Source organism: Carettochelys insculpta, chromosome 1 (assembly GCF_033958435.1).
Source record: "Carettochelys insculpta isolate YL-2023 chromosome 1, ASM3395843v1, whole genome shotgun sequence".
NCBI classification, from domain to species: Eukaryota; Metazoa; Chordata; order Testudines; family Carettochelyidae; genus Carettochelys; species Carettochelys insculpta.
In genome coordinates this window covers 56,361,196-56,388,790 of record NC_134137.1, presented here as the reverse complement: position 1 = coordinate 56,388,790, position 27,595 = coordinate 56,361,196, and the positions used below count along the sequence as shown (strand labels likewise).

At 44.9% G+C, this 27,595-nt stretch overlaps 1 protein-coding gene across 8 annotated transcripts in view; it reads left to right on the top strand.

The window, feature by feature from the left end:
* Window positions 1-8,377: 8,377 nt before the first annotated feature.
* SPART (spartin) overlaps window positions 8,378-27,595 on the top strand; it is a 36,744-nt gene continuing 17,526 nt past the window's right edge. For 4 of the 8 annotated variants that reach the window (XM_074986582.1, XM_074986633.1, XM_074986623.1 and 1 more), the window contains exons 1-4: window positions 8,437-8,593; window positions 11,792-11,904; window positions 12,671-13,503; window positions 14,965-15,162. In XM_074986582.1, coding sequence (XP_074842683.1) covers window positions 12,673-13,503; window positions 14,965-15,162 — 1,029 coding nt within the window. In that variant the 5' untranslated portion in view covers window positions 8,437-8,593; window positions 11,792-11,904; window positions 12,671-12,672. Of the gene's footprint in view, window positions 8,410-8,436; window positions 8,643-11,791; window positions 11,905-12,670; window positions 13,504-14,964; window positions 15,163-27,595 lie in introns of those variants that run through there. The other 4 variants (XM_074986591.1, XM_074986609.1, XM_074986599.1 and 1 more) reach the window with 4 other exon arrangements.

Sequence of the window (27,595 nt, the reverse complement as noted above, 5' to 3'; positions counted from 1 at the left end):
ATTTCCAGAAACATTTTCAGTACAGCACCCTCTCCAAATCTGAAGAAGTGGGACAGCCCCACAAAAGCTCATCGCCTACTAAATTATGTTGTTAGTCTTTAAAGTGCTGCACGATTTCTGGTTAGTTTTGTTAGGATACAGACTAACATGGCTATATCTCTATTACTATCCTTTTTCTGAGTCCACTATTATCTGGCAAGTAAGCAATGGAAGATATAATCTCCACAATGGGCCTCCAACCAAGTTGAGAGCAAAGTCTTGAGAATGCTTTGGCTTTTTCTGCAATGGCCTACTTTTCTGACTCTAGAAAATGCTTTGTTTTTAATAACACAGCCTCACTTCCAGTTGCTGCACTGGTGCACTGCTGCTGTAATCAATATGTGTAACTAAACACAGCTGAGCGATGCTCAGCCTTGGTGTGGCACGTTCACTACAGGGATCTGTCTACCCATAGAGTCAAGAGAAAGTATTTCTCCTGCAACTGGTTTTTAAAGAGACCATCTTCTTCTTCTCTTTTTTCTTTTTCCTGGCAGAGTGCTATTTGGAACAGAGCTGTGCACATAGCTGTTCTTTGTTTCTTTTTTTGTTCGTTTTTGCTCTTGTTCATTAGCCATGCCAAAGATAGAAAAAAACTTCTGAATTTTTGGGGAACTGCATCTGAAAAAATAAATCCATTTCAGGTTGATGGAACCATTTCATTTGACCCAGAACAAAATATTTAATTTTGATTTCACACATTTTTACCCCTTTTTATATAAAAGCTGGAAATCTGGAAGTAAGGGGCTAGAGTCACAAGGGGACTCAGATACCAGATCCAAAATTTAGGAGTCCATAGGCAAGAGGGATTGAGAGCTAGAAGTACAGCTCGAGGTACATGGCAGGGCATGTCCAGTTTTTGTTTTGTGCTTCAAGTAATTATTTATCCAAACTAGAACAGCTTCAAAATGGAAGACAGGGAGACCTACCCCAAGACAGCCAATGGCGTGATGGTTAACACACTCATCTAGGGAACAGGGAAAACCTATTTTCAAGTCCCCTGCATTAGATCAGGGACTCCCACTTGATTTTCCCACATCCCAGGTAATCACCTAATCCCAGACTATTGGGCACACAGGCTCCTCATTTTTGTGAATGGCATCTAAATCCTGTTGACAATCTAGATGGAACAATCTGCACTTAAAAATGTAACAATGCATCATTTTGATATTCTTAATTTTATGCATGTATTTAATGAAAAAGGTTTCAGATAAAGTATGTCATCCAGCTTTAATTCTGGCCACTGTTGTAATGGGAGCTCATGACGTCTGTTACACACAACTGAGTTATCAAGATGAACTCCCAGACAGTCTAATCTAACTGATCAGCTATCTGTGTCTGGTGTTTTTGAGGCATCTATCTCCATGACAGAGAGACTCCTGGAACATACTGAATAGCTCTAATTCCTCAGTGCTTAATTTGTGGCAGGACTTGCCAGGGCTGAGCTCTGATAACACTAGGCTTGGCAGTTCATAGCTTCCGCACACCTAAGCTGTCTGCATCATTATGAATAGAGCCCTGCGTGGATACAAAATCTGTACCTGTATCCACATCTGCAAAACTGATCCGCAGATATCCACATCTGTTCAGGTGTAACCCACAGATTTGTAGGTCTCTAGTTATGTAAGTAGAAAAATTGCTTAAGCCCCAGCACCTACTTGCTTTAGTCCCGGCACTCTTTCAGTACAAATTCAGCATTGCAATTACTTTGTCCATACTTACAGTGTGTCTCTCACTAGCCATTCAGTTTTAGGCTGGTTTTGCTGTGTCCTGCTTTCTCTGCTATAGACAATAGGGATGTTCAAATTCAGATGAGAGAAAATGGGCTGGGTTCTCTCCTGCTTTCCTTTTGTATAGACATTTACACTTGCTCAAAGGGAATGTAAACTCACCCATCTCAGAAAGCCAGCATTTAACAGTCACTGTCCTCAGGGGTATCAAAACAAAAAAGTAACATACAAACTCTCATGGGCACATTCTCATGTTCCTCAACTAACATCATATATGCCATCATGTGCCAACAATGCCCAGATGCTTTGTATATTGGACAGACTTCAAACTCCCTTAGACAAAGAGTTAATGGGCACAAAACAGACATAAAAACACTCCAGATCCACAAACCGGTTAGTCAACATTTTAATGAAGTGGGCCATTCTGTTAATGACTTAAGAGTTTGTGCGTTATTGAAGAAAAATTTTTGCACCACTATTGAAAGGGAGACAGCCGAGCTGTCTGTTATATTCAAATTCAGCACATTAACACGTGGTTTGAACCGGGATGGAAATTTTCAGGGTCACTGTAGGGGATCGTTTGCATACTTGGCTTAATCTAATTCTTGACCTTCCCCCACTTCTACCCCTCTATTCTCTGATTTGCTCACCTTGATCATTTTTTTCTGATTTGTCCTCCTTGATTACTGTTTTTGGTTTTCTGTGCCTTAAATATTGAGTCTGTTCTGGTCTGGCTATGGTCTGAAGAAGTGGGTCTGTCCCATAAAAGCTCACCTAATAAATTATTTTGTTAGTCTTTGTAGTGCTACTTGACTGCTTTTTTTTGTTTTGATAGTATATAGACTAGCACGGCTCCCACTCTGTTACTTTTCCTCAGGGGTGAATGATTACTCAAAGTACAAAGCAGTGCAGAGTCAAGCTTGACAATCAGCCATATGCAATCAGGCCTGGTGAGGGGGTGGGGAAGGCAGTAAGGGGGCAAAGGGGGCAGCTGTGCCACTCCTCATGGCTCTGAAAACCGGGTGGGAGTGGGTTCCATAGCCTAAGCAGCTCCAAGGGCTAAGTGTCCTCAGTCTTGCTTCTTCTGCCATTGTCTCCACCCCGCCAGGGATACAGAGCCAGGGCTGATCCATATCTTGCCCATGAACCCGTGGTTGCTATTGGTCCCACTGTAAGCAATTCACAACAGCTATATCTACACAAGCAGGTTTTTCTGGCAAAACAGCTTTTGTCGGAAAAAATGGTGGAGTGTCTACACACAAAATGCACTGTGTTGGCAGTTTGTTGACAAAACCCAGCACATCTGCCAGCAGCGTTATACCTCTGCCTGTTCAGGTGTAATGCCTCTCTCGACAGTGTTCTGTCAACAAAACGGTTGTGTAGACACTCTGGGGCCCTTTTGTCAATAGACAGGGCTTCTGGTTCACCAGGCAGCCCTGTTTGCAGAGATTCCAGTCGGTCATTCTATCGAGAGAGGGCAAAGCAGTCTAGCTGCTCTCTGTCAACAGGGAGGCTTGCTCTTTCCATCTGCTTTCATGTGTAGATGCAATCTGTTGACAGAAGTTTTGCTGGAAAATTCCTTCCAACAGTCACTTCTGTTGACAGATGCTTCTTGTGCAGATGTAGCCAACCAGTGTCATCCTAAATCCCAGAAGATGAACCACCTCATCTTCTCAGGGTTCAGATAATATACCTTTAAATGTGAGTTGCAGGAGTTGCGGTATGATAAAAGAGATGTCCACTTAGCAGACAGCTGCCAGTTTCCAAATGTTATGCTCTGTCCAACTTTCTAGAAAGTTTGCTGAAGTTACTCTTACTTAGAGTCTATCAACTTGGAGCATATAAACTTACTGTGGTTCTTGCACATTTAGCAAACTGCCAATTCATTCTAAGTTCGACAAGAATAAGATTGGGAAAAATTGTTTGGTGGCTGTTCTTGCAATTTCCTCACTTTGCTTAGGACAAATCTGAATGATTAGAAAGTTTGATTATTGTTCTCTGATAGAAAGAAGAAATTATCATAGAAAAGATTTTCCACTCCTCCACCTCAAAATTTTATGACTTTTATTAGCTACTTAGTCTTTTAATACAATCAGGTCCTCCACACAACAAGTTGCAGTGTTTTGATCACTGGTTGGGGCACTGTTGACTAAATACACTGTTGGTGCCTACATAACACATTGTTACTAATCAGATGCTTAATTAGACAATAATCATGTAACCCCTTTTCTCTCCTCCCTGGGTTACTCAGGAGCTGGCAGCACTCCGTTGTGTGTTTGTGCGCCTGATCCGTTCAATGTTAAAGGAGATCCTGAGTGGGTGATGTTGGATAGTTGGGAATCTCCTTTCCTCTTCTGATTTCTAAAGCTCTCTAAAATGGTGGCGCCTCCACCTGCTTGACCCCTGTGCACACTTAATGGTGTGCCTTTGGAAACCTCCAGGAAACTTATTTCAGTTATAATCTGGATTTAACTCTCAAACAGCAATTATAAATAGTATATATCTAATAGACAACATCAGAATCAACACACACCTTAACAACTGAAGGAGACAGGGTTACAGACTAAACATGAATGAAATCAATTAACAATTAAATAATCAATTAACAATCAATTAACTCAATTAACAATATACCCAGAAATAAATGAAACATAACTGGCATGTACACTACCATCAGTTCTCCCACCCCAAAGTGTACACTCTTTAGTTATGAAAGTTCTGGTTACTTGCTTCTATTGGCATGAGGCTGTTGTTCCCTGGATTGCAGACAGCTTGGTGAGGGTTCTGTGTACTAGTCCAGGCAAAGCAACAAGCAGACCAGGCGCAGGCGCTCTGACCTGGAGCTGGCCTGTGCAGCACTCTGCCAGCCACAGACAAATTTCCTTCCCTGCAGTGTCTCTCATTAGCAGGCTGCAGATCCCCAAAGCGGTTCCTGGTTGGGAGAAAACTTCACACTTGCCTTGAAGTAGTCTGTTCCATCAGCCTTAACTCTCCAACAGCAGGAGACCACCATCTTCTTTTTCCAGCCTAGCCAAAAATCCTCCTTTCCTTTCCAAAGCCTGAGGGTAGTTGTAGTCTGCAGAGCCAGATTGCAGCACACAGCAACAGCCAGAGGCTCCCACATATATACATAGGCTCCCACATGCAAAGGGGCCTACTTTACAATGACATTTGATGTAAGTCACAATAAAGTTAGCTGGCCTATGGTAAATGTATAACACAAACAGAGCTGGGTCATCGGCAGAAGAAATTGAATCTGCAACCATACGAGCTAAAACCCTAGGCTTTTCCACATGAGCGAAAGGCCACCTGGCTCTCAGATGGGGCTGCAGAGCAGAGACTTCACTTTCCCTAGTACCTGGTAGTGCCTCTGTGGTTACAAATGGATCTGGGGAAATGTTGGGGGTTTTGCTCTTTACACAACAGCTGTAATATGAAAGACCTACATGCGCACAGTGAGTCTAAATCACTGTTTGCTCCTTAACTATGTAACATGCAACGCCTAACTGCATATACAGAAAGTTCAGCTTTGGCAGGGTTCTGGTGGCATACGAAACATAGAAGGCAGTGAGGGCCATCAATGGACTCACAAACTACTAAATGGGTATTAACAAATTCCTATATAATATGGCTATGTCTACACTAGAAGCATGGGATATCTCGAAAGAACCTCTGTCAACAGATTGCATCTACACACAACTTGCTCTGTCAACTGAGAGCTCCCAGACTGCACTGCCCTGTGGTGCCAGAAAGCAAAATAGCAGCTCTGCAAAGATGGCTGCCGGGCAACGGTAAGTCCTCCCTGTCGACAGAAATGTATACATTGCACGTCTGTCGACAGTACTCTGCTGAGAGATTGTTATGCCTCGATTTTTTGAGGGATAATACTGTTGAGGCAAATGCAGAGGTCTGTTGAGGATCTGTCAACAGAATGCTTTGTGTGTAGGCAGTCCCTGAGTTATGTCAACAGAAGGCCCTTTCTGTTGGCAAAACTCTCTAGTGTAGACACAGCCTAGCGCTATGTCTACATTTACCAAAAACTTCAAAATGGCCATGCTGCTGGCTGTGGCGCTTTGAAAGTGCTGCTTTCAAATGCACGTGGCTTGGCACGGCTACACAATGGGGTCCTTTTCGAAAGAACCCCGCACATTTTGAAATCCCCTCATTCTTCTCAGCTGAGAAGAATGTGTTCAAAAGCGGCATGTTCGAAGCGCCATGGCTGGCAGCATGCTAAAGCCAATGAGGTGCTGAATATTCAATTCAGCACCTCATTAGTATTCTTCAATTTGGCCATTAGCATGGCCATTTCGCAGTTTTGGCCAAGTGTGGCCACAGCCTAGATGTGCAGCATGGTTAATATAGTGGTGTCAATTTACTTTTTAGTGTATACTGCTACACAGTCATTTGGAAATCCAGTTTGGGAAACCAAGGCATATTTTATTCTATGAATGACATTTCAGTGAATTTGGACACAATTTAGTCTCCAGTTCATTCAGAAAGGTATAAACAAAACCATAACTGAAAGCTCCTGAGAGACTGTGTGTGGAGGAAGAGAACGTTCTCAGTAAAACACAGGTGAGAATTGATTAAAATTATTAAAAGATAAAGATCATGGTCAGTTGTGCAACTGATTGAAAGTGGTGGTGATGATGATTGCTAAAACAGATCACTTAAGGAATGTTTTTACAAAAGGTGGGGAGCTCTAGGAAGTTGTGAGGACTGTCACTTAGCCAGTCTTAAGTTCCTCCATTTATAGACTTAGAAATTCTCCACAGGCAGCCTCTCAGCACTGATCAGACACCAAGGAGAAAACTGAGCCAGTAACTAACCAGTTAAACATGACCAGGCTTGGCCTATCTTTTCAACATTTGGCTTAGATTATACAGTAACACCCCAAGTTACACGAGGGTTGCATTCCTCGCAACCTCTGTTTAACTCAAATTTAATGTAAATTGGGGGAGGGGGACTCCTCCCTCCTCCCTCCTCCTCTGCGCCCCTGGGAGCCTGGACCAAGGAGCAGCAGCGTCCAGTCACTTTCCAGGTTCCTGCTGCTTACAGGAGCCAGGAAACTGACCAGGTGCTACTGCCTCTAGCTGGTGGGGGGCGGGGGGGGGGGCAGGAAAGGAGGGAGGGAGGTGTGGAAGTCACTCAGCCCTGCTTGCAGGAGTCGGGAAACTGACCAGGCTGCTGCGCCAGGCTCCCAGCTCCCTGGAGCTGAGGGGCTTCCCTCCTCCCATACTGCCCCAGCAGCAGCATCCCCCTGGCTTCCCCCAGCTGGGGGAAGTGGGTGGTTGGAGCATGGAATTTCAACATTTGTGTTAGTACGATTAATGTGTACGTTGAACTCACATAAAGCACAGGCCAGGGGGTTTATTGTATATGTATTCTTATCTTCCACAAGATGGCAAACTTTCTACAGCATAACAATGGCTAGAACATTAGCCTTGTAAACTCAGCGTTATGAGCTCAGTTCTTGAGGGGGCCTTTCTAAGGTCTGGGGAAGGTTAAATATAAAAAAATCTGTGAGGGATGGTGATAGATCCTGCTGTGAGTGCAGGGAACTGAACTCAATGACCTCACAAGGTCCCTTCCAGCTCTACGAGACATGTACATCTCCAATTTTCTGCATCCTAACTACTCTCTGAATCGCCTCCCCCCACACAGAGACACACAATATACGTGGCAAGTGCTGCCTCTACTTAAGGCTGCCTAATACTTTCCATTATGACTCTATTTTCAGACACTTATAGGGTTTCCAAATTAGGATTAATTTTTCCTATGCTGGGTGTTTATTTTTTAAAGTCTCAGCAAAAATGGTCCAGCTGTTTCTGCAAACAAGAATGGCTTGGCCACATAATTTTTTGTGCAACTGATTCCTTGAGAATCTCTGGCACCTCCATGCTTTAAAGCAGTTTTTTAGCATGCAGTAGGGCTATCGGGGTTGTGCATTCTGATTTTCTGTTTAAAATCCACCAAAATCTGGCTAAAAAGTATAAAGAAGCACAGAATAATGGGTGACAATATCCGCAAGAGCTGAAGTAGGGAGTGCCCATGAAGTGGAGAGTCAGTGAAGGTGGGGAGATCAGTACCGGCTCCATGGAGGTAGGAGGCCTCAAGATGCTCAGGTTGCAGGGCAAAAGGTCTCATCAGGCTAGTGGGGCATGGTGGGAGGATACAGTGCAATGGTTATCAAGTGCTTAGAGAGATCGGGGAGAGGCCAAAAAACAGCAGTGAGGGTAGGCATGGAATATTGCTGGGCTGAAAGCTAAGAAGAGGCTTGTCAGGGCTGCCCACGGGAGCCTCCAGAGCATAGAAGGGCTGTCCTGTGACGTCACTGTCGTGACAGCCCCTATGGGTTGTGATGTAGTAATGCCACACACCATTGTGACCCCATGAGGAAGGATGGTGTATGCGTGACGACCCAGTAGGCCCTGTCCTGCGCTACGTCTCCCCCTCACAGCTGATGGCGACCACATCCCCGACCGCCCGGGGCTGCCGGGACGTCGCGCCTGCGACCCCTGGCGGCCGGACCCGCTGAGCGCCCAAAAGCCCCCACGTGACCGGCGGGAGCAGCTGACGGGCAGTCACGTGAGTTGCTAGGCCGCTCTGTGGTGGCGCAGCGCGAGCCGGCGGCTCGGGTTCTGTGAGTGGCGGCGCTGGGCGGGCCTGTTTTCGGGTGGGGAGCGGGGCGAAGGGGCTCCCCGTGTGTGGCCGCCTGCGGGGGGCGGAATGCCTCCCAGTGGGATTGGTCCGTGTCTTTGTCAGATTTGTTGCTAGAAGAGAGTATTAATGTATGTTCTGAAACTCTTCTCGTTCCATGATGACAGGCAAGTTTATATCGGCGTGTAGGAGTTTACTTTTTAAATCACCACGCAGGTAACGGATGCGTGGGCGGGATGCTGGGATTCGGGGGGAGGTGAGGTGGTAGAGACGTTACGCAGTCATAAGCTTGCTTGTAAAGTAGAAACAGAGAGGGAGCCGTGCTAGTCTATGTACCATCAAAACAAAAAGCAGTCAAGCAGCACTTTAAAGACTAACCAAATAGTTTATTAGGTGAGCTTTCGTGGCACAGACCCACTTCTTCAGACCACAGCCAGACCAGAACAGACTCAATATTTAAGACACAGAGAACCAAAAACAGTAAGCAAGGAGGACAAATCAGAAAAAGATAATCAAGGTGAGCAAATCAGAGAGTGGAGGGGTGGGGGTGGGGGAAGATCAAGAATTAGATTGAGTTTGAGTTACAGACATCTGCATACCTAACTCAATCTAATTCTTGATCTTCCCCCCCACCCCTCCACTCTCTGATTTGCTCACCTTGATTATCTTTTTCTGATTTGTCCTCCTTGCTTACTGTTTTTGGTTCTCTGTGCCTTAAATATTGAGTCTGTTCTGGTCTGGCTGTGGTCTGAAGAAGTGGGTCTGTCCCATGAAAGCTCACCTAATAAACTACTTTGCTAGTCTTTAAAGTGCTACTTGACTGCTTTTTGTTTTGATAGTGTATAGACTAGTACGGCTTACTCTCTCTTACTGGTTAATTAGTGAGTGGCTTATGATTTGAAACATCTGGGAGGACAGCATCACCACCACAGCTTCTCCCCAGCCCTGGAGCTCTTTGAAGGTGGATGACATGGCTGCAGCCTCCTCCCTGCCTGGCCCCAGAGCACTAGGGGGAGGGCAGTGCAGCCTCAGCCTCTGGAGCCAGGCTGTAGCTGTAGTGCAAAACCAGGCTGCCTGGGAGTGGAGTGTGCTTACGTCATGCCTGGTCACAACTTCCCCCAGCCTAGGCTATCCAGTGCCCATGCTAATATATATTTTTCTGAGGTAGGGTGAGTAGAACCACATGCAGTATCCAAGGTGTGGGTGTACCATAGACTTACACTGGCATTATGATATCAAAACAAAAAGTAGTCTAGCACTTTAAAGACTAGCAAAGTAGTTTATTAGGTGAGCTTTCATGGGACAGACCCACTTCTTCAGACCATAGCCAGACCAGAACAGACTCAATATTTAAGACACAGAGAACCAAAAACGGTAAGCAAGGAGGATAAATCAGAGAAAGATAATCAAGGTGAACAAATCAGAGAGTGGAGGGGTGGGGGGGGGAAGATCAAGAATTAGATTGAGTTAGGTATGCAGATGTCTGTAACTCAAACTCAATCTAATTCTTGATCTTCCCCCCCCCCCCCGCCACCACCCCTCCACTCTCTGATTTGCTCACCTTGATTATCTTTCTCTGATTTATCCTCCTTGCTTACTGTTTTTGGTTCTCTGTGTCTTAAATATTGAGTCTGTTCTGGTCTGGCTGTGGTCTGAAGAAGTGGGTCTGTCCCACAAAAGCTCACCTAATAAACTACTTTGCTAGTCTTTAAAGTGCTACTTGACTACTTTTTTGTTTTGATAGTATATAGACTAGCACGGCTTACTCTCTGGCATTATGATAGTTTATCATCTTATGTGTCCCCTCCCCGTGATACCTAACATTGTGTTAACTTTTTTGACAACCACTCCAAGCGGATCGTTCTTTAGTGCTAACTGCTAATTAGACCTCATTGTTTCATATTTATTGTTGGGATTATGTTTAATGGTGAATTCCACATGAATGAATTCCATGTGGTAAGTGTGTACTGCTTAAAAATACTTTTTTATCAGTTTGTTGATCCAAGGAGGAAGGTCTAGGCTAGGATATGGAGAGATCTGGGTTTGTGAGTGTGCTCTGCCACAAAGGCTTCCTTTGTGACTTTGGTCAAGTTATGTAGCGTCTTTGTCATTTATTTACCCCTCTGTAGAATAAGGATGCTAATATTTCCGTGCATAATGTGGTGATAAATACACTGAAGATTGTGAAATGCTCAGATACGGTGTGTGGTCAGTCATGTAAGTGTGTATGATATATGGAAAGACTATGGAACCTGTCTTCATATGAGCAAATTATTCCTTATGTTTGCTGCCTTCCAATTTCATATTTTTTGTATGAAAGAGTTAACAGAAACACCTGATTTTACCACCTCTATATCATTCAGTATTTTAAATAAATCTATCAGATTCATGCTTGCTCATTTCCTTTCTAAACTAAATAGGCCCAGTATTTTCAGTATCTTCTTGCATGGAAACTTTCCATTTATCTGCATAAGTAAACCACTGTCCCAATTTATCTTTTTTTTTTTTTTTTTTTTTTTTAACTAAAACTTAACTCCCTTGTTAGCAAAGTGGAAATGAGAGCCATCTTAGAGAAATTGGATCCCACCCCTCATAATGATGCTTAGTTTGTGTTCCATTTTTGAAGTTTAAAATCCGGACTGTTTGCTAGATCCACCTGTTGGATTATCGTATCACATTAGCAATGTTTTTAAAATGATTTTAAGCACACAGTAAGACACACACTGTCTGAGATAGACACAGAGTGCATATGTATAAATCTGGGAGTAAGTGGACTAAATTGTATCCTTGGTATTTATCGTGACACTTCCAGCAAAGTCATCTTTTCTTTGCTTAAGCTCCTAATTTCTCCCTCTCCAAAATACCTAAAATGACTTCAGAGGATGTCCATCAGAATTCTACTGCACTTCTAGTGCTAATTTCTCTCTGCCCTCCCATTCATTTCCTTTATTATCCCCATTCTACCAGTCTCCTGGTCTGTTTCTTCTCTCTTCACACAGGCTGGATTCATTTATATCAGCAAGAAGGCATTTATTTCAATGATAATTGTTTTCCATTTGTATTTTAAATTATTTTTCCAAAGAGAAGCTCATTGTAACTGAGGATTAACTACAACTCTGTAAATTGGTTTAAGCAATTATACATCTTAATTTAGATTCTTATTTCTGTACTTTTTCATTATATTAAAATGGTGAATGGTGTATTTACTATATAATGTATTTTTTATTCATATTTGCATCAAGCTAAATGTGGATACAAAATGTCCTTCAATAAGAGAGCGCAAACATCATTTTGAATTGTTTTTATTGGTTGGGGGGAAAAATTCTGGTAGTTCTTATTTAATTTCTAATTGATTAAATTTACAGGAGAGGCTATACTCTGACGACTGTGAGATGACTCATGAATAGTCTGCAAAGGTGAAAATAAATTATTAATTTAAAAGCACATCAGAGACAGAGAAACTGGCATTTGGAAATAGGTAAAGACCAAGATTACCTCCATTGTAAAGAGTGTAAATGACTTTTAGGACTCCATATATAAAGCTTGACCTCAAAAGCAAAATGTTCTTTGAAATAATCTTTAAACTTTGTGAGGGGGGGCTCATTACTTCAGCTCATTATTTTTATATCTTTAAATTTTATTTAATAGAGTAGAACAGTGCTGCCCACAAAGTGTTCAAATACACTTCTGTCATTGTAAAATATTCTGGAACATAGATCCTTTCAACAGCTTTTCTCTGTGTAAGCTCATTTTGGATTAATCGCATTTGATTGATACAGGGCTAGAGTCTGCAGTGAGCTGGAATTTTACCTCTAATCGAAAGGTTAACCAGAAATGTGTAATAAAACAGATCATACAGAACATACTAGCCTTCAGTACAAGGGCAGGAGATGGATGGCAGGAGATAAATCACTTGATCATTGTCTTCTGTTCTCCTTCTCTGGGGCACCTGGCATTGGCCACTGTCAGCAGACAGGATACTGGGCTGGATGGACCTTTGGTCTGACCCAGTATGGCCATTCTTATGTTCTTATACTTTGCACAGTTAGATACTCCGGAGCTGTGATTATTTTACAGTGCTGTGTAAAACTTGTCATACTGATTTGAACCAGAACAAGTTTTCTTATAAGAAGTGTGATTTTTTTTTTTTTTTTTTTTTTTTTTTTTTAAATTGACTGCTAACAGTTCTTACTGCATGCCTAAAGGGATCAGAAAGTATGCTAACACTACCTTCTAATTTGCAGTAATGGAACAGGAACAGGAACAGGATTTTGCTATTCTAGAAGATGCAAACATTAAAACTATTAAAGAAGAGTTCCAGAAAGCCTTCATGTTAGTCAATAAAGGGCTGAATGCCGATGAACTGGGTCAAAAGGAAGAAGCAAGGTGCTACTACGAGCAAGGTCTTGACCACTTACTTAGAGGAGTTAGCATTCCATCACGAGGTGCTGAGTGTACAGGATCCCAGTGGGACTCTGCCAGACAAATGCAGCAAAAGATGCAAGAGACTTTACAAAATGTTAGAACGCGATTGAATATTCTAGAACAAAATACCCCTGTGCAAACTAATGCCATCACAATGAATGTGCCTCTAGAGGTGCCCAAGTTATATCCAGTGGTTCCCACTAAGGAAAAGCCAGAAAGGCCTCCTGCACCTAATTCTCTGATTCTACCATCTGGGCCTCCTGCAGTGAATGAAAATGTTGCAACTACAAGCAAAGGGAAACTTCCAGCTTTGAGTCCCTCATCTCCAGCTCATTCTTTACCACATGAAGCTCCTCCTGTGTATACTCCTCAAGCTGTTGATGGACACTATACTGTATCTTACGGTACTGACTCGGGGGAATTTTCGTCAGTTGGAGAGGACTACTACGCAAAATGTAATCAGCCTCCTCCCCTTGAAAGTCTAGGAGTCAATGCAGAAGAATTGATCCTGATTCCCCAAGGAGTACAGATATTCTTTGTGACTCCCGATGGGCAGGTTAGTGCTCCATCATATCCTGGATACCTGCGCATTGTGAAATTCTTGGACACCGATGGTGCAATGGCCCAGAATCGTCCCCCGGCGTTTCTTCAGGTAATAATTGTAATGTTTAACTTCAGATACATTTTGTTTCTTATTAATTTTGCATATGTGTTAGAACTTTTGTAATATGAGCCATTGTGTTACTCTGAAAAAACTGTAGTTAGTGGAGATGTGTAAATTGTAAATATAGATTTCTCTAAAACACTCATTGTATCCTTGGGGAGAAAAAAAATAGCGTTAGCGTCCTGGACCTCTCACATTCAAAAGCTACGTTAACCCAGCAGTGTTATTTCAGAATAAGCTGTTCCAGAAGAGATTTTTCTGGAATAGCTTATTTTGAAATAGCTCATCTGCACAAAATGTGTATCGAAATAACGTCCATGCACAATAGAGCCCATTTCATATTAGAGTCCTTGGAAGCACTATTATTTCAAACTAGCCCCTAGTCCCTGTCTATACAGACCCTGTTCTGAAATACCTATTTTGGAATAGGTGCTATTCCTCATATAGGCTAGGTCTACACTTACTAAAAACTTAGAGTTTGGCCATTAGCACAGCCATTTCAATCAGCTGATACGAATAAGGAGATTTCCATGTTGGCAGGGTCCTTTCAAAAAGGACCTCTGCGTAGACGAGCCGCTGGCGAGTGAACTGCAGCACTTCAGCATGCTAATGAGGCACTGAATATGCACTTCAGCGACTCATCAGTATTGCTTGATTTGGCCATTAGCATGGCCATTTCAGAGTTTTTAGTAAGTGTAGACACGGCCATAGTGAGGTTTACAGAAATCAAAATAAGCCGTCTGCTATTTTGAAATTATTTCAAAATAGTGGTTTTGCTGTACAGATGTTTGCAATATTTTCAGAATAGCAGCCATTATTCCGAAATAACTTTCCTATGAAGACACACCCTAAATGTTTCAGTGAATTGCTTTAGTGGAATGGCTTGGCTTTTAAGTTTTCTTGATCTTACAGAATCTGTTTTCTCTTTTTTTAAATAATTTTGACCTATTGAATGATACGCTGCCATTAATTCAATTAGTGTAAAAGGGTCAGTTTTTTAAAATGGACTTACTTTCTAGCTGAACTGATTAGTATTTGTTTTATGTGGGTAACTGCGCAGTTCTGAATCTGTGGTGTTATGTCCAAACTATTTACGTGAACTAGGGATGAACAGATACTTTAGGTTATCTAGTCCATTTCTTTGCCAGTGCAGCATTGTTTCTTCGTGTATATTTTGTACTACTTTTCCAGTCTGGTTTCATACCTCAGGCTCTTGTTTTGGGAGATGCTATTACAAGGGGGAAGTATTTTATTTTTGTTCCTTATTTAATTTTTTTGACAGCCTATTGAGAACGATGTATGCCAGCATACACTTCTTAGGATCCCTTTGAGGGTTTGTAAGTAAAACTACACGGGAACCTTGGAGTCTATGATGCTAATCTGTACAAATTCTGCAATCAACATTATGTCTGGGTTATTTAGTCAAATACATGTACTTGTCATTTTCAGGTTTGTGACTGGCTGTATCCTCTTATGTGCAATCAGTCTCCTGTTCTCTGCTGTAATACTGGAGTCTACATGTTCCCTGATATGATGTCGCAGGTGCCTGGATCCCATGTGGGCATAGTGCTATCTTCAGAACTTCCAGCAGCAGATAGAGAACTTTTTGAAGATTTGTTAAAACAGATGTCTGACCTCAGAGTCCAGGTAAATTCTAGGGGTGTGGCTTTAAGCTGAAGACTTTTAAAAAAAAAAAAAAAAAAAAAAAAAAATGGAGATACACATCTCCTAGAACTGGAAGGGACCTCAGGAGGTCATCTAGTCCAGTCCCCTGCCCTCTTGGCAGGGGCAAGCACCATCCCTGACATCTGTTGGCCCTAATCAGCCTCCTCAGGGATTGAACTCACAACCCTGGGTCTAGGAGGTCAATACTCAAACTGCTGAGCTGCTGCCCACCTGCCTGCTGCAACAAATTGTCACTGTGTATCAGGTACAGATTGAATCTCTATTATCCGGATTTCCTGCTTCTGGCAACATCCATGGTCCAGCATCCATGCGTGCTTCAGGGCTGGAGCACTCACAGGGGAAATCTGGGTGACCCACGTTCAGCAACTCCTCTGCTGGCTTCCCAGTGCTTCTGGAGCATAGTGAATATCTGACTTGTGGTGTTCCATCTTCAGGAGGGAGGATTGGGGGTGATGGTAGGGGTGCCTTGGAGGAGAAGCTCCTGGTCAGCAGCTGTGGGGCTCTGCAGCTGCCCTGTCTCACCTCATCCCCTGAGCACTCTGTCCCTGTTCCATCAATACCAGCCTCTCAGCCACTGCTGGAATGGAGCCCCACAGCTGATGGCATCCAAGGGACTGGCTTTGATCCCCCTTGGTTTGGAACCAATCAGGTCCTGAGTCTGCTGGACTAGGGAGGTGCAACCTGTACAGCTGTGGGGTCTTACTTAACAGAGTAATTTGAATCACTTCATGAGTTGGGCCGAGCAATATGCCTTTTTGAACAGCCAAATACAAAGGTAGTACATCGAAAATCGACTATTGTAAGCATAATTTAAGGATGCAGGACGATGTGGTGGAAAGCATTAGGTTGAAAGAGGATACTCAAGTGAATGTGAGTTCCCTAAAAAGGCTAATGTGATTCTCCAGGAAAATATGGAGTAGGAGGGTACTGTTACTGTGTACAACAGTGGTGAGACTGTTGCTTGATTACTGTGTCTAGTTTGGTTTCCACTTAAAATTAAATCACGAGGTGGTTTTGAGTAGAAGATCAAAACAGGAACGCATGTGATAAGGGAAGAGTTTTAAAGAGCTGAATCAACTTAACTTTCCCCAGTTAGCTCAGGGGTCACTTAATCACAGTCTCTAACTACACTAAGAAAAGATATTAGACAGCTTTTTAACAGGAAAAAAATAGAATATTTGGATCCAGTGCGTGGAAGTTGAAGTTAAAAAAAATTAAATACGAAATAGGTTGCAAATTTCTAAGCAGTGAGAGTAATTAAGCATTTGTATGTAACAACAGTTTCACAAAGAAAGTGGTAAATCCAAAATCGTTTAAAGGCTGCAAATCAAGACTAGTTGTCTTTCATTTACCACCAAGACAAATTCAGCAGTGCTCATGAAGGATCCAGTTTTGCAGTGTTTTATGTGTCGGTAACCTCCTTAGGCTGATGTAAAATCCTGTTAACCTCATTGCAGCGCCACAGTGTTGACACATGAACCCATATGGTCATTTTTGTAGGATTGAGGCATTACTTAGCAAGAGAAAATAATTTCCTCCTGGGTGAAACTCCTGGTTTGTGTTATGCAGGAGTTCACACTAGATGTTCATAGTGGTCCTTCAATAGCATTAAAATGGCATTAATCTGCTAGTGTGCCCTGATATGACAATGCAGGTGCCAAAATTCCATGAGGAAATAGGATCTTCAGAATTCACAGCAGCTGATAGAGAACATTTATGAGGATGCATTAAAACAGATGTCTGACCTCAGAGTTCAGGTAAATTCTAGGGCAGTGACTTTTTTTTAAGTAGTGATAAAAGATGACAATTGTCGTTGAGTAACAATTATAACTTTACAGCACTTAAAACTGCCAAGTTGGCTTCTGTATTAGCCTATGACGGAGGTGTGCTTTGCCACAAAGGAAATGCAAATGTCAATTTTTGTCTCTGGTCTTACCCCTTAATCTATCAGGGCTTTGCAACGCTGCAGAGCTATTACCCATAAAAAGGGAATTCCAATTAAAGAAACTATCCCAGCCCCATTCCTTAAGCAGTCTGCTGTGGTTACGTGATAGCAGTGAGTAACATCTCAATGTTCACTTCAGAGATGCTGGCAATAGTGAGTAGCTGTGGAAGGGATTTAAAATGGAGAAAATTACCAAGATTCTCCTGTGGGTTATTACTTGTTTGTGCTGATAGTAAGTCAGCCTGCATGGATGCCAAGGAATAATGGAGATGAGGATCAGATCAGTGGGGAAAGGTTTTAGGAATTTTAAAGAAATATCGCAATTAATAAAGAGCACATTATAATTGAGGGAATCTGTAAAAACGTGGTTTCATCATTGTCCTTAATGCCTACTAGCATATAGGGCAACAACGAAAGTCCTCCACTTCTGACAGTCACTGGCCAGCCTCTGTCGTGCCCCAAGTGTGAGTCATGCTCTTCATTTCTACTTCAGCAGTCTGGTGCCATGTTTTCTTGGGTTGTCCTCATTTCCACTTCCCTTCAGGAGCCCACTGTACAGCAGTCTTTGTGATGCAGCTTCCATCTTTCCTAAGCACATGCCCAATCCATCTCCAGCATCTTTTCATAACGATGGTGGCCATGTCATCTTGCTTGCACCATGCAAGCAGGTCCTCACTTTAGATTATTCGTGGCCAGGAATATGAGGATCCTTGGTAGGCTTCTGGTATGAAACGTTGACAATTTACCAAGGTCATACTCCTGTCATCCGCCAGCATTCTGATCCATATAATAATGTTGATAAGACACAGCTCTGCTGAAACTTGAGTTTGGTGTGGATGCTGTACTGTGATGACTTCCATACAGCATTCCGACTCATGAAGTCATTTCTGGCTTTACTGTGTGTGGTCTGAATATCGCTTCTGATGCCTCCATCTTGTCTGACGGTACTACCCAAGTATGTAAAACTCTCTGTAGCAGGTAGGTCATGGCCATCAATCTTGACTGATGCTGGTGCCTCAATGTTTAGGGTCATCACTTCTATTTTCTTCTGGCTAACTCTTACTCTGACCTGTTCTCCAAAGGTGCAGAGTTGATTTGTCTTCCCTTGCACATGACGATGCATATGGGAGAGAAGCACGGGGTCATCAGCAAAATCAAGGTCCTCTAATATCAAGATGGACCATCTGATGCCTCTCTGTACATCTTCTGTTGTATGCTATGTATGAATGAGTTAAAAAGCATCGGGAGACATGACGCATCCCTGCCTTACTCCAGTCTTAACTCTGAAGCACAGATCACTGTTTCCCATGTGAAAGGGTGCGTCTATACTAGCCCGTGTTTCGTAATCAATTTTGAAAGGGGGCCCAGTTTAGAAAGAGAGGCTGCGAAGCACTCACATGCATAATGGCCTCTTTCGAAATCCTTTTTGACGAAAAGGGGTGAATGCTTTGAAATTGCTCTTCCCATCTGATTTTCGAAATCGGGCATGTGTAGATACTCTGGGGCTGCTCTTTCAAAATAGTGGGGCCTCGTGGAGACGCTCTACCCAGCCCCAGCAGGGCTCTATGGTCTCCAGGGCCAGCTGCTTAAAGCTGCAAGGTCTTGGAAACCCTGTGCAGGAAGCTGAGAGTGTGCCCCGGAGCTTTAGGAGCACAAGCTGTGCCAGGCACATGTCCAGCAGCCCTGAGTCCACAGCCACACAGCTCGCCAGCTGGATGATGAGCTGCTCCCTCCACCCCACCTGCTCCAGGGGTACCCAGGAGGCCCCCTCCACGTAGCCTCGGGGATTGCCAGAGGTGAGCCAGGGCCAGAAGAGGAGGGGTCCCTCCTGTACAGAGGCCACGATCAAAGACCTCCTCAGCCTCTAGGCAGATGACAACGTGCTGTTGCACAGCAATGGGAGGCCCCAAAATGCTGCAGCCTTCGACTGGCTGTCGCTGGGGCTGCAGAAGCGGGGCCACCACAAGTGCACAGCTGATCAAGTGCAATCGAAAGTAAAGGAGCTGAGGCAGGCCTACAGCTGGGCCAGGTATGCCTGTAGGCAATTGGCGGGCAGGGGCTGGCCTTGAGATGGACCCCCGAGGAAGAGGCACACAATGGGCCAGGACCATCTGGCCAAACCAGGGCAGTGGAGCTAGGGAGCGGCTCAGAGGATGAAGGCCACCTCATCATTGCCATAAGCTTCATCTCCTCCAGCCAGGCCTCCTTGAGGCAGGTGTCCCCGGATCTGTTCTCAGGAGTCCTGAATAGGTACTGGGTTGATCGGGCAGCCTGGGGGCATGGGGTACCCTGTCCTGCATCTCCCGTCTGCGTCCCAGACCCAGGTGTGGCAGCATGCAGCACCCCCGCCCTTGGACAGTGTCCGGATCCCCCCCGACCAGGAAGAGTTGCGGGGGCTGGACTGCAGCCAGTGGGCGCCTCACGGCTGCAGCTCCACCAGCCACATGGGACTCCCCAAGGGGGGCAGGTGAGTGAATGCAGCACTGGGGAGTGAGTGGGGTGGGGGAGCTGGGCAGGGTCCCCACGGCTGGGCGGCAGCACCGACAGGTGGCCCCTTTTCCCCCCTTGCACCTACACAGCGTCATCCTCCAACAGCTGGGTGAGTCCCATCGTGGGTGCCAGCACTCCAGCCTCACCATCCAACAGGGCTGGGGAACTCCCATCCCTGCCGCCCAGGCCGCTGCCTGCCTAGCCCCACAGGGCCTGCCACTGCTTTGACCCAGAGGTGGCCACAGCAGCCCACACTGCTGCCCTATGGGAGCATATGGCCATCCTCCAGGAGTGGCTCCTTATGTAGCAGGAAGACAGGGCTTGGCAGCAGGAGGTCCGGGACGAGTCAGCTGCAGCCTTCTGGCACCTTGCCCCCCTGCCGCCCCCCTGCCTTTGAACACAGTGCCCTTATCCTGTCCACCCTTTCCCTAGCTGCCTGGCTTGCACTGGGCCACTGGCTCATCACCACTGCAGGCCAGGGGGAGCCTACGCCTCCCAGCTCCCTGTCACCCCCAGCCCCATCCTAGCCCCAGCGGGGTCCCTGCACCCTGGGCAGTATGGGCTTCTGCACCTGCTGAGGGTCCTGCCCCTGCACCCTGTGGGAGGAGTAGGCATGGTCCCATCTACAAGGGCATGCCCTGCCCGCATACATACTACTTACCCCATTCACTCCCATACCTAGCTCCCAGTTTAGACGACCTCAGGCTGCTTTTTGTTGAAGTGCACTTTATTTACATGTTATGGTTACTTCCCATTGAGTAAAGTGTTCTGTTGTGCACCCCAGTGTCCCCTGTGCGTGTGTGGGCTGTGGTGCGGGATGGGTGTGGGCTGGAAGGGGAGGGTCAGTGAGGCTCCCAGTTGAAGGCCTTCTGGAAGGCATGCTGGACCCTAACCCCATCCCTGTGTGCCTGGAGGCATGGGGCCGCGGGCAGCTGGCTGCTTATACCTGGGGCTGCCTTCCACAGCCCACCCTGGCATGAAACCCTCATGCTTGCCTTCCACTGTGTTGTGCAGAGCACAACAAGCCGCAGCCTTCCCAGGGACATTGGGGAGGCTGATGTCCAGCCGTGCATTCAGGCATCAGAAGTGCCCCTTTAGGCGTCTGAAGACCTGCTTCAAGGTATTGCAGGCGTGGCTGAGGCAGTGCTTAAAAGCGTCCTGGCTGGCAGTGGTGTACCTGTGTAGGGGGTGCATCAACCCTGGCTGCAATGGGTTCATCCCATTGGCCACAATGCATGTTGGCATTGTGGTGGTCCCCACGGGAGTCCCTGTGTATTACCATTCCCAACTTCAGCATTCAAGTCCCCCATACCTATTATAAGATCATGACTTAATGCTGTTTCTTGTTTTTCTCCATGAACTTTTTTTTTTCTTCCGATTCCTCCTCCTCCTCCTCCTTTAGGTTTGAAATTGAGAACGTCCTTAGCAAAGCCATCTTTGCTCAGGGCTTGTTCTTCAAGCTTCAGAAACCTAGTTTAATTTTTCTCAAAGTGGCAGCCTTTTAAGGAGTAGTTCTATAAAGGTTCTGATGTTGGGAGAACAAACTGCTTGATGTCTGTAAACTGAAAATGTTACCAAACTGATGTGTGTGTTCTGGACAATATTGTGTATTAGTGCCCACTGTATGCTTAATATTGTTCAATACATCTAAATAGCCAGTCCTTGTTTTGAAGAGTTTGTGGTCTAACAGTGACATGCAAAACGCAGGAGGATGACTGAAAAGGCAAAATGTAACAGAACACTCTATCTTTTTAATTATTCACTATTTCTGTGACACAAGTAGTAGGTATAGTGGCTAGGCAAACTTTGAGGGCATTCTTTCCATAGGGATCAACAAAGAGATATGCAAGGGAAAGGGGTTGGAATGAAAGAAATGGAACATCAAGCCTGATGTAAATCATGGAACAGAGGGCCAGAAGTTATACACAGTAAGAGATAGACCTGAGATGTAGGGGATTCATGAAGGGATATTTCCTCTTGATATAATACTTCAGTAATTTAACTTTTAAGTGCAAACTGTCAGTATCTATTAGGAAAGTTTAAAAAAAAATTAAACATTACTTCATCGGCTGGTGGTCTTGATTTAATTTAATGCTAACATGTTAGTCATGGTATATTGTGTACTTGATGATAAAATTACCCTTGACAATGTCCATGATCAGTTCCCACTGTATGATGCTAATTTATTTTTCATCTGCTCTTAGTATCAGTAAATCCCACTCGTTGATCTTGCGAAACATTTTCTCCCTGCCTTTTTCTAACCAAGTCACCAAAAACTTCTTATTGAGAGTCCATTTGAAACCCCTGCTTATAATATCAGAGAGGTAGCCATGTTAGCCTGTATCTTCGAAAACGATAAGTAGTCCTGTGGCGCCTTATAGACTAACAGATCTGTTAGTTTATAAGGTGCCACAGGACTTCTTGTTGTCCTCTTACAATAAAATGTTGGAAGTGTTGTAGGAATTTCCGTAATGACTGGCTGATCATACTTGAGCCATGGCATAGTTCAAATTAATCTCTTTGAGAGACTGCTTTTCAATTTTAAGAATTCTGAACAATATGCTGAAATTGGATTTGACTGAAGTTTTTATTTTTAGAAGAGCATTATCTTTGCGTTCTGCTCAGTTGGCAACCAGTATTTAAGACCATTTTTAAAGCATTTTGTCCAGTCCAAAATAAACATTGATGCTGTCTTGTCTAGTTTAAAAGATTTCAGAAATTAACATCTAAACTTTTAAGTTGCCTTAAGGAAAGCTTTACAGAGCCTAGTTTGTTGTCTTCTGAATGTTGACAATTTAGTTAATCTTTTTTTTAATACAGAACCGATGGATGTAATTAGCAAGTAATATCTTTCAAAACAATGTTTTTATTTTGTAATGATTCATTTAAAGGGCTTACAGTATAATGGATTAGTCATACATACAAACCATATAGAAAAGTTACTCACCTTCATGCAGTAATGATGGTTTTTCGAAATGTATCTCCATGGCTGCTCCACCTTAGATGTCAGGCTCGCCCTGGCCCTGCAGCTCAGAGATCTTGCTAGCTGTTTTTGCCAGCCCGCGCATGTATGGCTCCGCTGCTCCTCTTTGTGCTCTTTTCATCACGTGTGCGGTCCAGTCTCATCCAATTCCTCGAAACAGCTCAGACTCTGAAACAGAAAGCACAAAGACTCTGAAGTGGAAAGGAAGGAAGGATGGGTGACGGAGCACCCACAGGGACAAGTGTCACAGAACCATTGTCACTGCACAAAGGTGAGCAACTTCTTTTTCTTCAAGTGTCCCTGTGGATGCTCCACATTAGGTGACTGAGTAGCAGTACTCTCTTCCCCCAAGAAACTAGGAGGTGGATACTGGATTCAGGTCTTGTGCAGCAAAGACGGCACCACTGTGGACAAGGAGGTATCTTCAGTCAGTGATGCTTGACAAACGTATCGTAGGATGCCCAGGTCACTGCCCTGCAGCTATCTCAAAGGGGGACTCCTCTGAAGAACACTGTCGATGCTGCCGTCGCCCTAGTGGAACGTGCCGTCGGTGGGCACAGCAAGGACATGCTCCTCAGTGAATAGCATGTTGTGATGCAGGAGGTGATAAGGTTAGAAAGTCTTTGCGAGGAAATTGTCTCTCCTTTAGAGCTATGGACACCATCAGCCTCTTGGCCTTCTGAAAGGGCGTGGTCCTGTCAATATAGAAGGCCAAGGCTCTTCTGACGTCCAGGGAGTACAGTTGTACTTCTGGTGCCGAGGCATGTGGTTTAGGATGAAAGATGGGCAGCGCTACTGGCTTGTTGATGTGAAAATGTGAGGCAACTTTGGGAATGAAACAAGGGATATAATCTGAGTGTCACCTTGTCCTTGTTAAAGATCATATAAGGTGGGGTTGCCATAAGGGCTGATCACTTGCTCACCCTTCGGGCCGATGTGATTGTCAGGAGGAAGGCGGTCTTTAGTGACAGCACTCTGAGTGGAGCCATGGCCAAGGGTTCAAATGGGCCTCTCATCAGTGTCTCTAAGACCAAGTCCCAGCTCCATGGCGGCACTACCAGCTGCCTCAGTGGGTATAGATTCGTCAGCCCTTTAAGGAATCGTGCCGTAACTGGGTGAGCAAAGACTGATGTGCCATCTGCTGTGTCTGAATGCTGATATAGCAGCCAGATGTACCTTTATTGACTTCAGTGCTAGGCCTGGCTGTTTCAGGTCTAGTAAATAGTCAAGGATTGAGTGGATTAGTGCCTTATCATAGAAGAGGTAGGACTGGAAGGGACCTCGAGAGGCCATCGAGTCCAGCCCCCTGCCCTCATGGCAGGACCAAGCACTTTCTAGACCATCCCTGAAAGCCATCTATCTAACCTCTTCTTAAATATCTCCAGTGATGGAGATTCTACCACCTCCCTTGGCAATTCGTTCCAGTGTTTGATCACCCTGACAGTTAGGAACTTTTTCCTGATGTCCAACCTGAACCTCCCCTGCTGCAATTTCAGTCCATTGCCTCTTGTTCTATCCTCAGAGGCAAGGAAGAACAAGTTCCCTCCCTCTGCCTTATGACACCCTTTTAGACACCTGAAAACTGCTATCATGTCCCCCCTCAACCTTCTCTTTTCTAAACTAAACAAGCCCAGTTCTTTCAGCCTTTCTTCATAGGTCATGTTCTGTAGACCTTTGATCATTCTTGTTGCTCTCCTCTGGACCCCCTCCAATTTCTCCACATCCTTCCTGAACTGCGGTGCCCAGAACTGGACACAATACTCCAGCTGAGGCCTGACCAGCGCAGAGTAGAGCGGGAGAATGAGTTCTCGTGTCTTGTTCACAACACACCTGTTAATGCATCCTAGAATCATGTTTGCCTTTTTCGCAACAGCATCACACTGTTGACTCATATTTAGCTTGTGGTCCACTATAACCCCTAGATCCCTTTCTGCTGTACTCATTCCTAGGCAGTCCTTTCCCATTCTGTATGTGTGACACTGATTGTTCCTTCCTAAGTGGAGCACTTTGCATTTGTCCTTATTAAACTTCATCCTGTTTACCTCAGCCCATTTCTCCAGTTTATCCAGATCCTTTTGAATTATGACCCTATCCTCCAAAGAAGTTGCAACCCCTCCCAGCTTGGTATCATCTGCAAACTTAATAAGTGTACTTTCTATGTCAATATCTAAATCATTAATGAAGATATTGAACAGAACCGGTCCTAAAACAGGCCCCTGCGGAACCCCACTAGTTATACTTTTCCAGCAGGATTGAAAACCATTAATAACTACTCTCTGCGTACGGTTATCCAGCCAGTTGTTCACCCACCTTATAGTAGCCCCATCTAAGTTGTATTTGCATAGCTTATTGATAAGTATATTATTGGAGACCGTGTCAAATGCTTTACTGAAGTCTAGGTATACCACATCCACCGCTTCTCCCTTATCCACAAGGCTCGTTATTCTATCAAAGAAAGCTATTAGATTGGTTTGACATGATCTGTTTTTAACAAAACCATGCTGGCTGTTCCCTATCACCTTACCACCTTCCAATTGCTTGCAGATGATTTCTTTAATTACCTGCTCCATTATCTTTCCTGGCACAGAAGTTAAGCTGACTGGCCTGTAGTTTCCTGGGTTATTCTTGTTCCCCTTTTTATAAATGGGTACTATATTTGCCCTTTTCCAGTCTTCTGGAATCTCTCCCGTCTCCCACGATTTACCAAAAATGATTGCCAAAGGCTCAGATACCTCTTCTATCAGCTCCTTGAGGATTCTAGGATGCATTTCATCAGGCCCTGGTGATTTGCAGACATCTAATTTCTCTAAGTAAATTTTAATTTGTTCTATTCTTATTTCAACTTCTAAACCTACCCCTTGCTCAGTAGCAGTTGTCTAGAGGAGCACCATACCACGAACCGTAACCATTTCAAAAGGTAAGTCTTTTGTGTGTTTTCCCGGCTACTCTGTATGAGGACTGCCTTCACTTGGTCTGAACAGAGCTCCTGCGCCACGTTGAACCAGCGATCAGCCAGGCTGTGAGGTGAAGGGCGCGGCTGTGGGTGCACGATCGCTCCCTTTTCCTGAGTCAGCAGGTCTACAGGTTGGGGTAGGAGATGAGGCACGCGCGGCGCTTATTCTGTGTAGAAGCAGGAACCGGTGCTGACATGCCCCTGTGGGTGCTATCAGTATAAGTTTGGCTCCATCCCTGTTGACCTTCTGTAGCACTCTGGAGATCAACACCATCGGTGGGAACACATAGAGTAGTGGACCCCTCCAACTGATCAAGAATGCATCGCCCGGGGAGTGTGGCCGCAGGCCCACTCTGGAACGGTATTGCTTGTACTGGTGGATTGGAGTGCCTTGCGAACAGGTCTAAGACTGGGAGGAGAATGGTTTTTGTGGATTTCCCACTCGTGATCTGTTGCAAGGCTTCTGCTCAATGCATCCACTTCCCTGTTGACCCTGGACAAATAGGTGGCAGTTAACTTTATGCCATTGCGGATGCACCAGTTCCATAGACAGACAGCCTCTGCACAGAGAGACTGGGAACAGGATTCCCCTTGATGGTTGATGTAATGCATTGTAGCAACATTGTGCCTGAGTACTTTGATGGACGTTTTGCGAGTGCTTGGCAGAAAATGGCTGCAGGCACTGCATACCACCCTGAGCTTCAGCAGATTTATGTGTAGGGTCAATTCCGCTATGGACCATCGACCCTGCACAGATCAGCCATTGAGGTGCGCTCCCCAACCCAGCAAGGAGGCATCTGTCATCCTAAGTACCCTGGGCTGTGGGCATTGAAAGGGTACTCCCACCAATAAATTGTCTGGAACTGTCCACCATCGTAAGGATTTGCAAATGTCGCCTGGTACTGCCACCCATTTGTGCAGGTTTCGATACACAGACCCATATACGGTCACTGTCCAGTGCTGGAAGCATCGGAAACCCAGATGGCCACGTGGAGAAATCTGAAGTTATAGATACAGATGATGATGGATGCTGAGGTGAGGGGTCTCAGTGGTGCCTATGCGATGACTTTGGTGTTTGCATTTCCATGTCTTGTTGAAGTCTGTGGCACTGATTAAGTCAGTGCTGAGAATGCAGGAGCTGACTCCCTGTGCCTCGGTGCTGGGTTTGCTGGTGCTGAGGTTGTATGTTGTGGTGCTGGGGTTGTCTGTGCCGTTGACGTGCGAGTTGGTGCTGCTGATCGTGATTTGATCGGTGTCACTGTCGGTGCTGAGATCTCCAGTGCCGTTAAAGCCGGGGACGTTGGTGCCACCTTAAGACGTCCAGGGGCTCATGAGACACCCAGTTCCATCTCTCGCATGGGCATGAAGGCTTTCTCTTGGTCTTGGCCGCCTTAGGAGCACCAGAGACCATCTCAGAACCCGCTTCAGTCTTGCTCGTTACACCTGCAGGCAGACTGGGTAGCGATAGAGTTGGGGAGACTCTCGGATGCTTGTGTGCAACCACTTCAGTGGACAGAGCTCTATGCTTGTGTTGGCCCTCCTGAGAAGGCTCGCCACTTTCAAGAGGAGCAGGTTGTAATGCCTTCTCAGACGGGAGCATGCGAAGATGCATCTCCCTGTCCCTCTGGGCCCACCTGGTTAACTTAAAACAATGAGGGCACTTCAGAGGCATGTGCCTTTCTCCCAAGCACTGAATACAGCATACAGCGAAAATGTCCATCAGAGGCAGATATTGCCACTGTAGCAAGATTCACGCTTCTTAAAGCTGGCTGTGCCAGGCATAGTTAACGGTTCTTTGAAATGTAAAGCACTAACAGATAAGGAGTCCTTGCTCTAGAGAACTTCATAAACTACTTCACAGCACAGTCAGCCAAACGGCAACCTCGTGCTGAATCAACTTAATTAACACAAGTATAAAAACAAAGTCTCTATCAATGAATTACCAAAGCAATGAGGAATGCTAAAGCAGAAGACTAGTCAAGCCAAAGAGAGTTGGAAGCTCCATCTGCAGCCATTGGCAGTT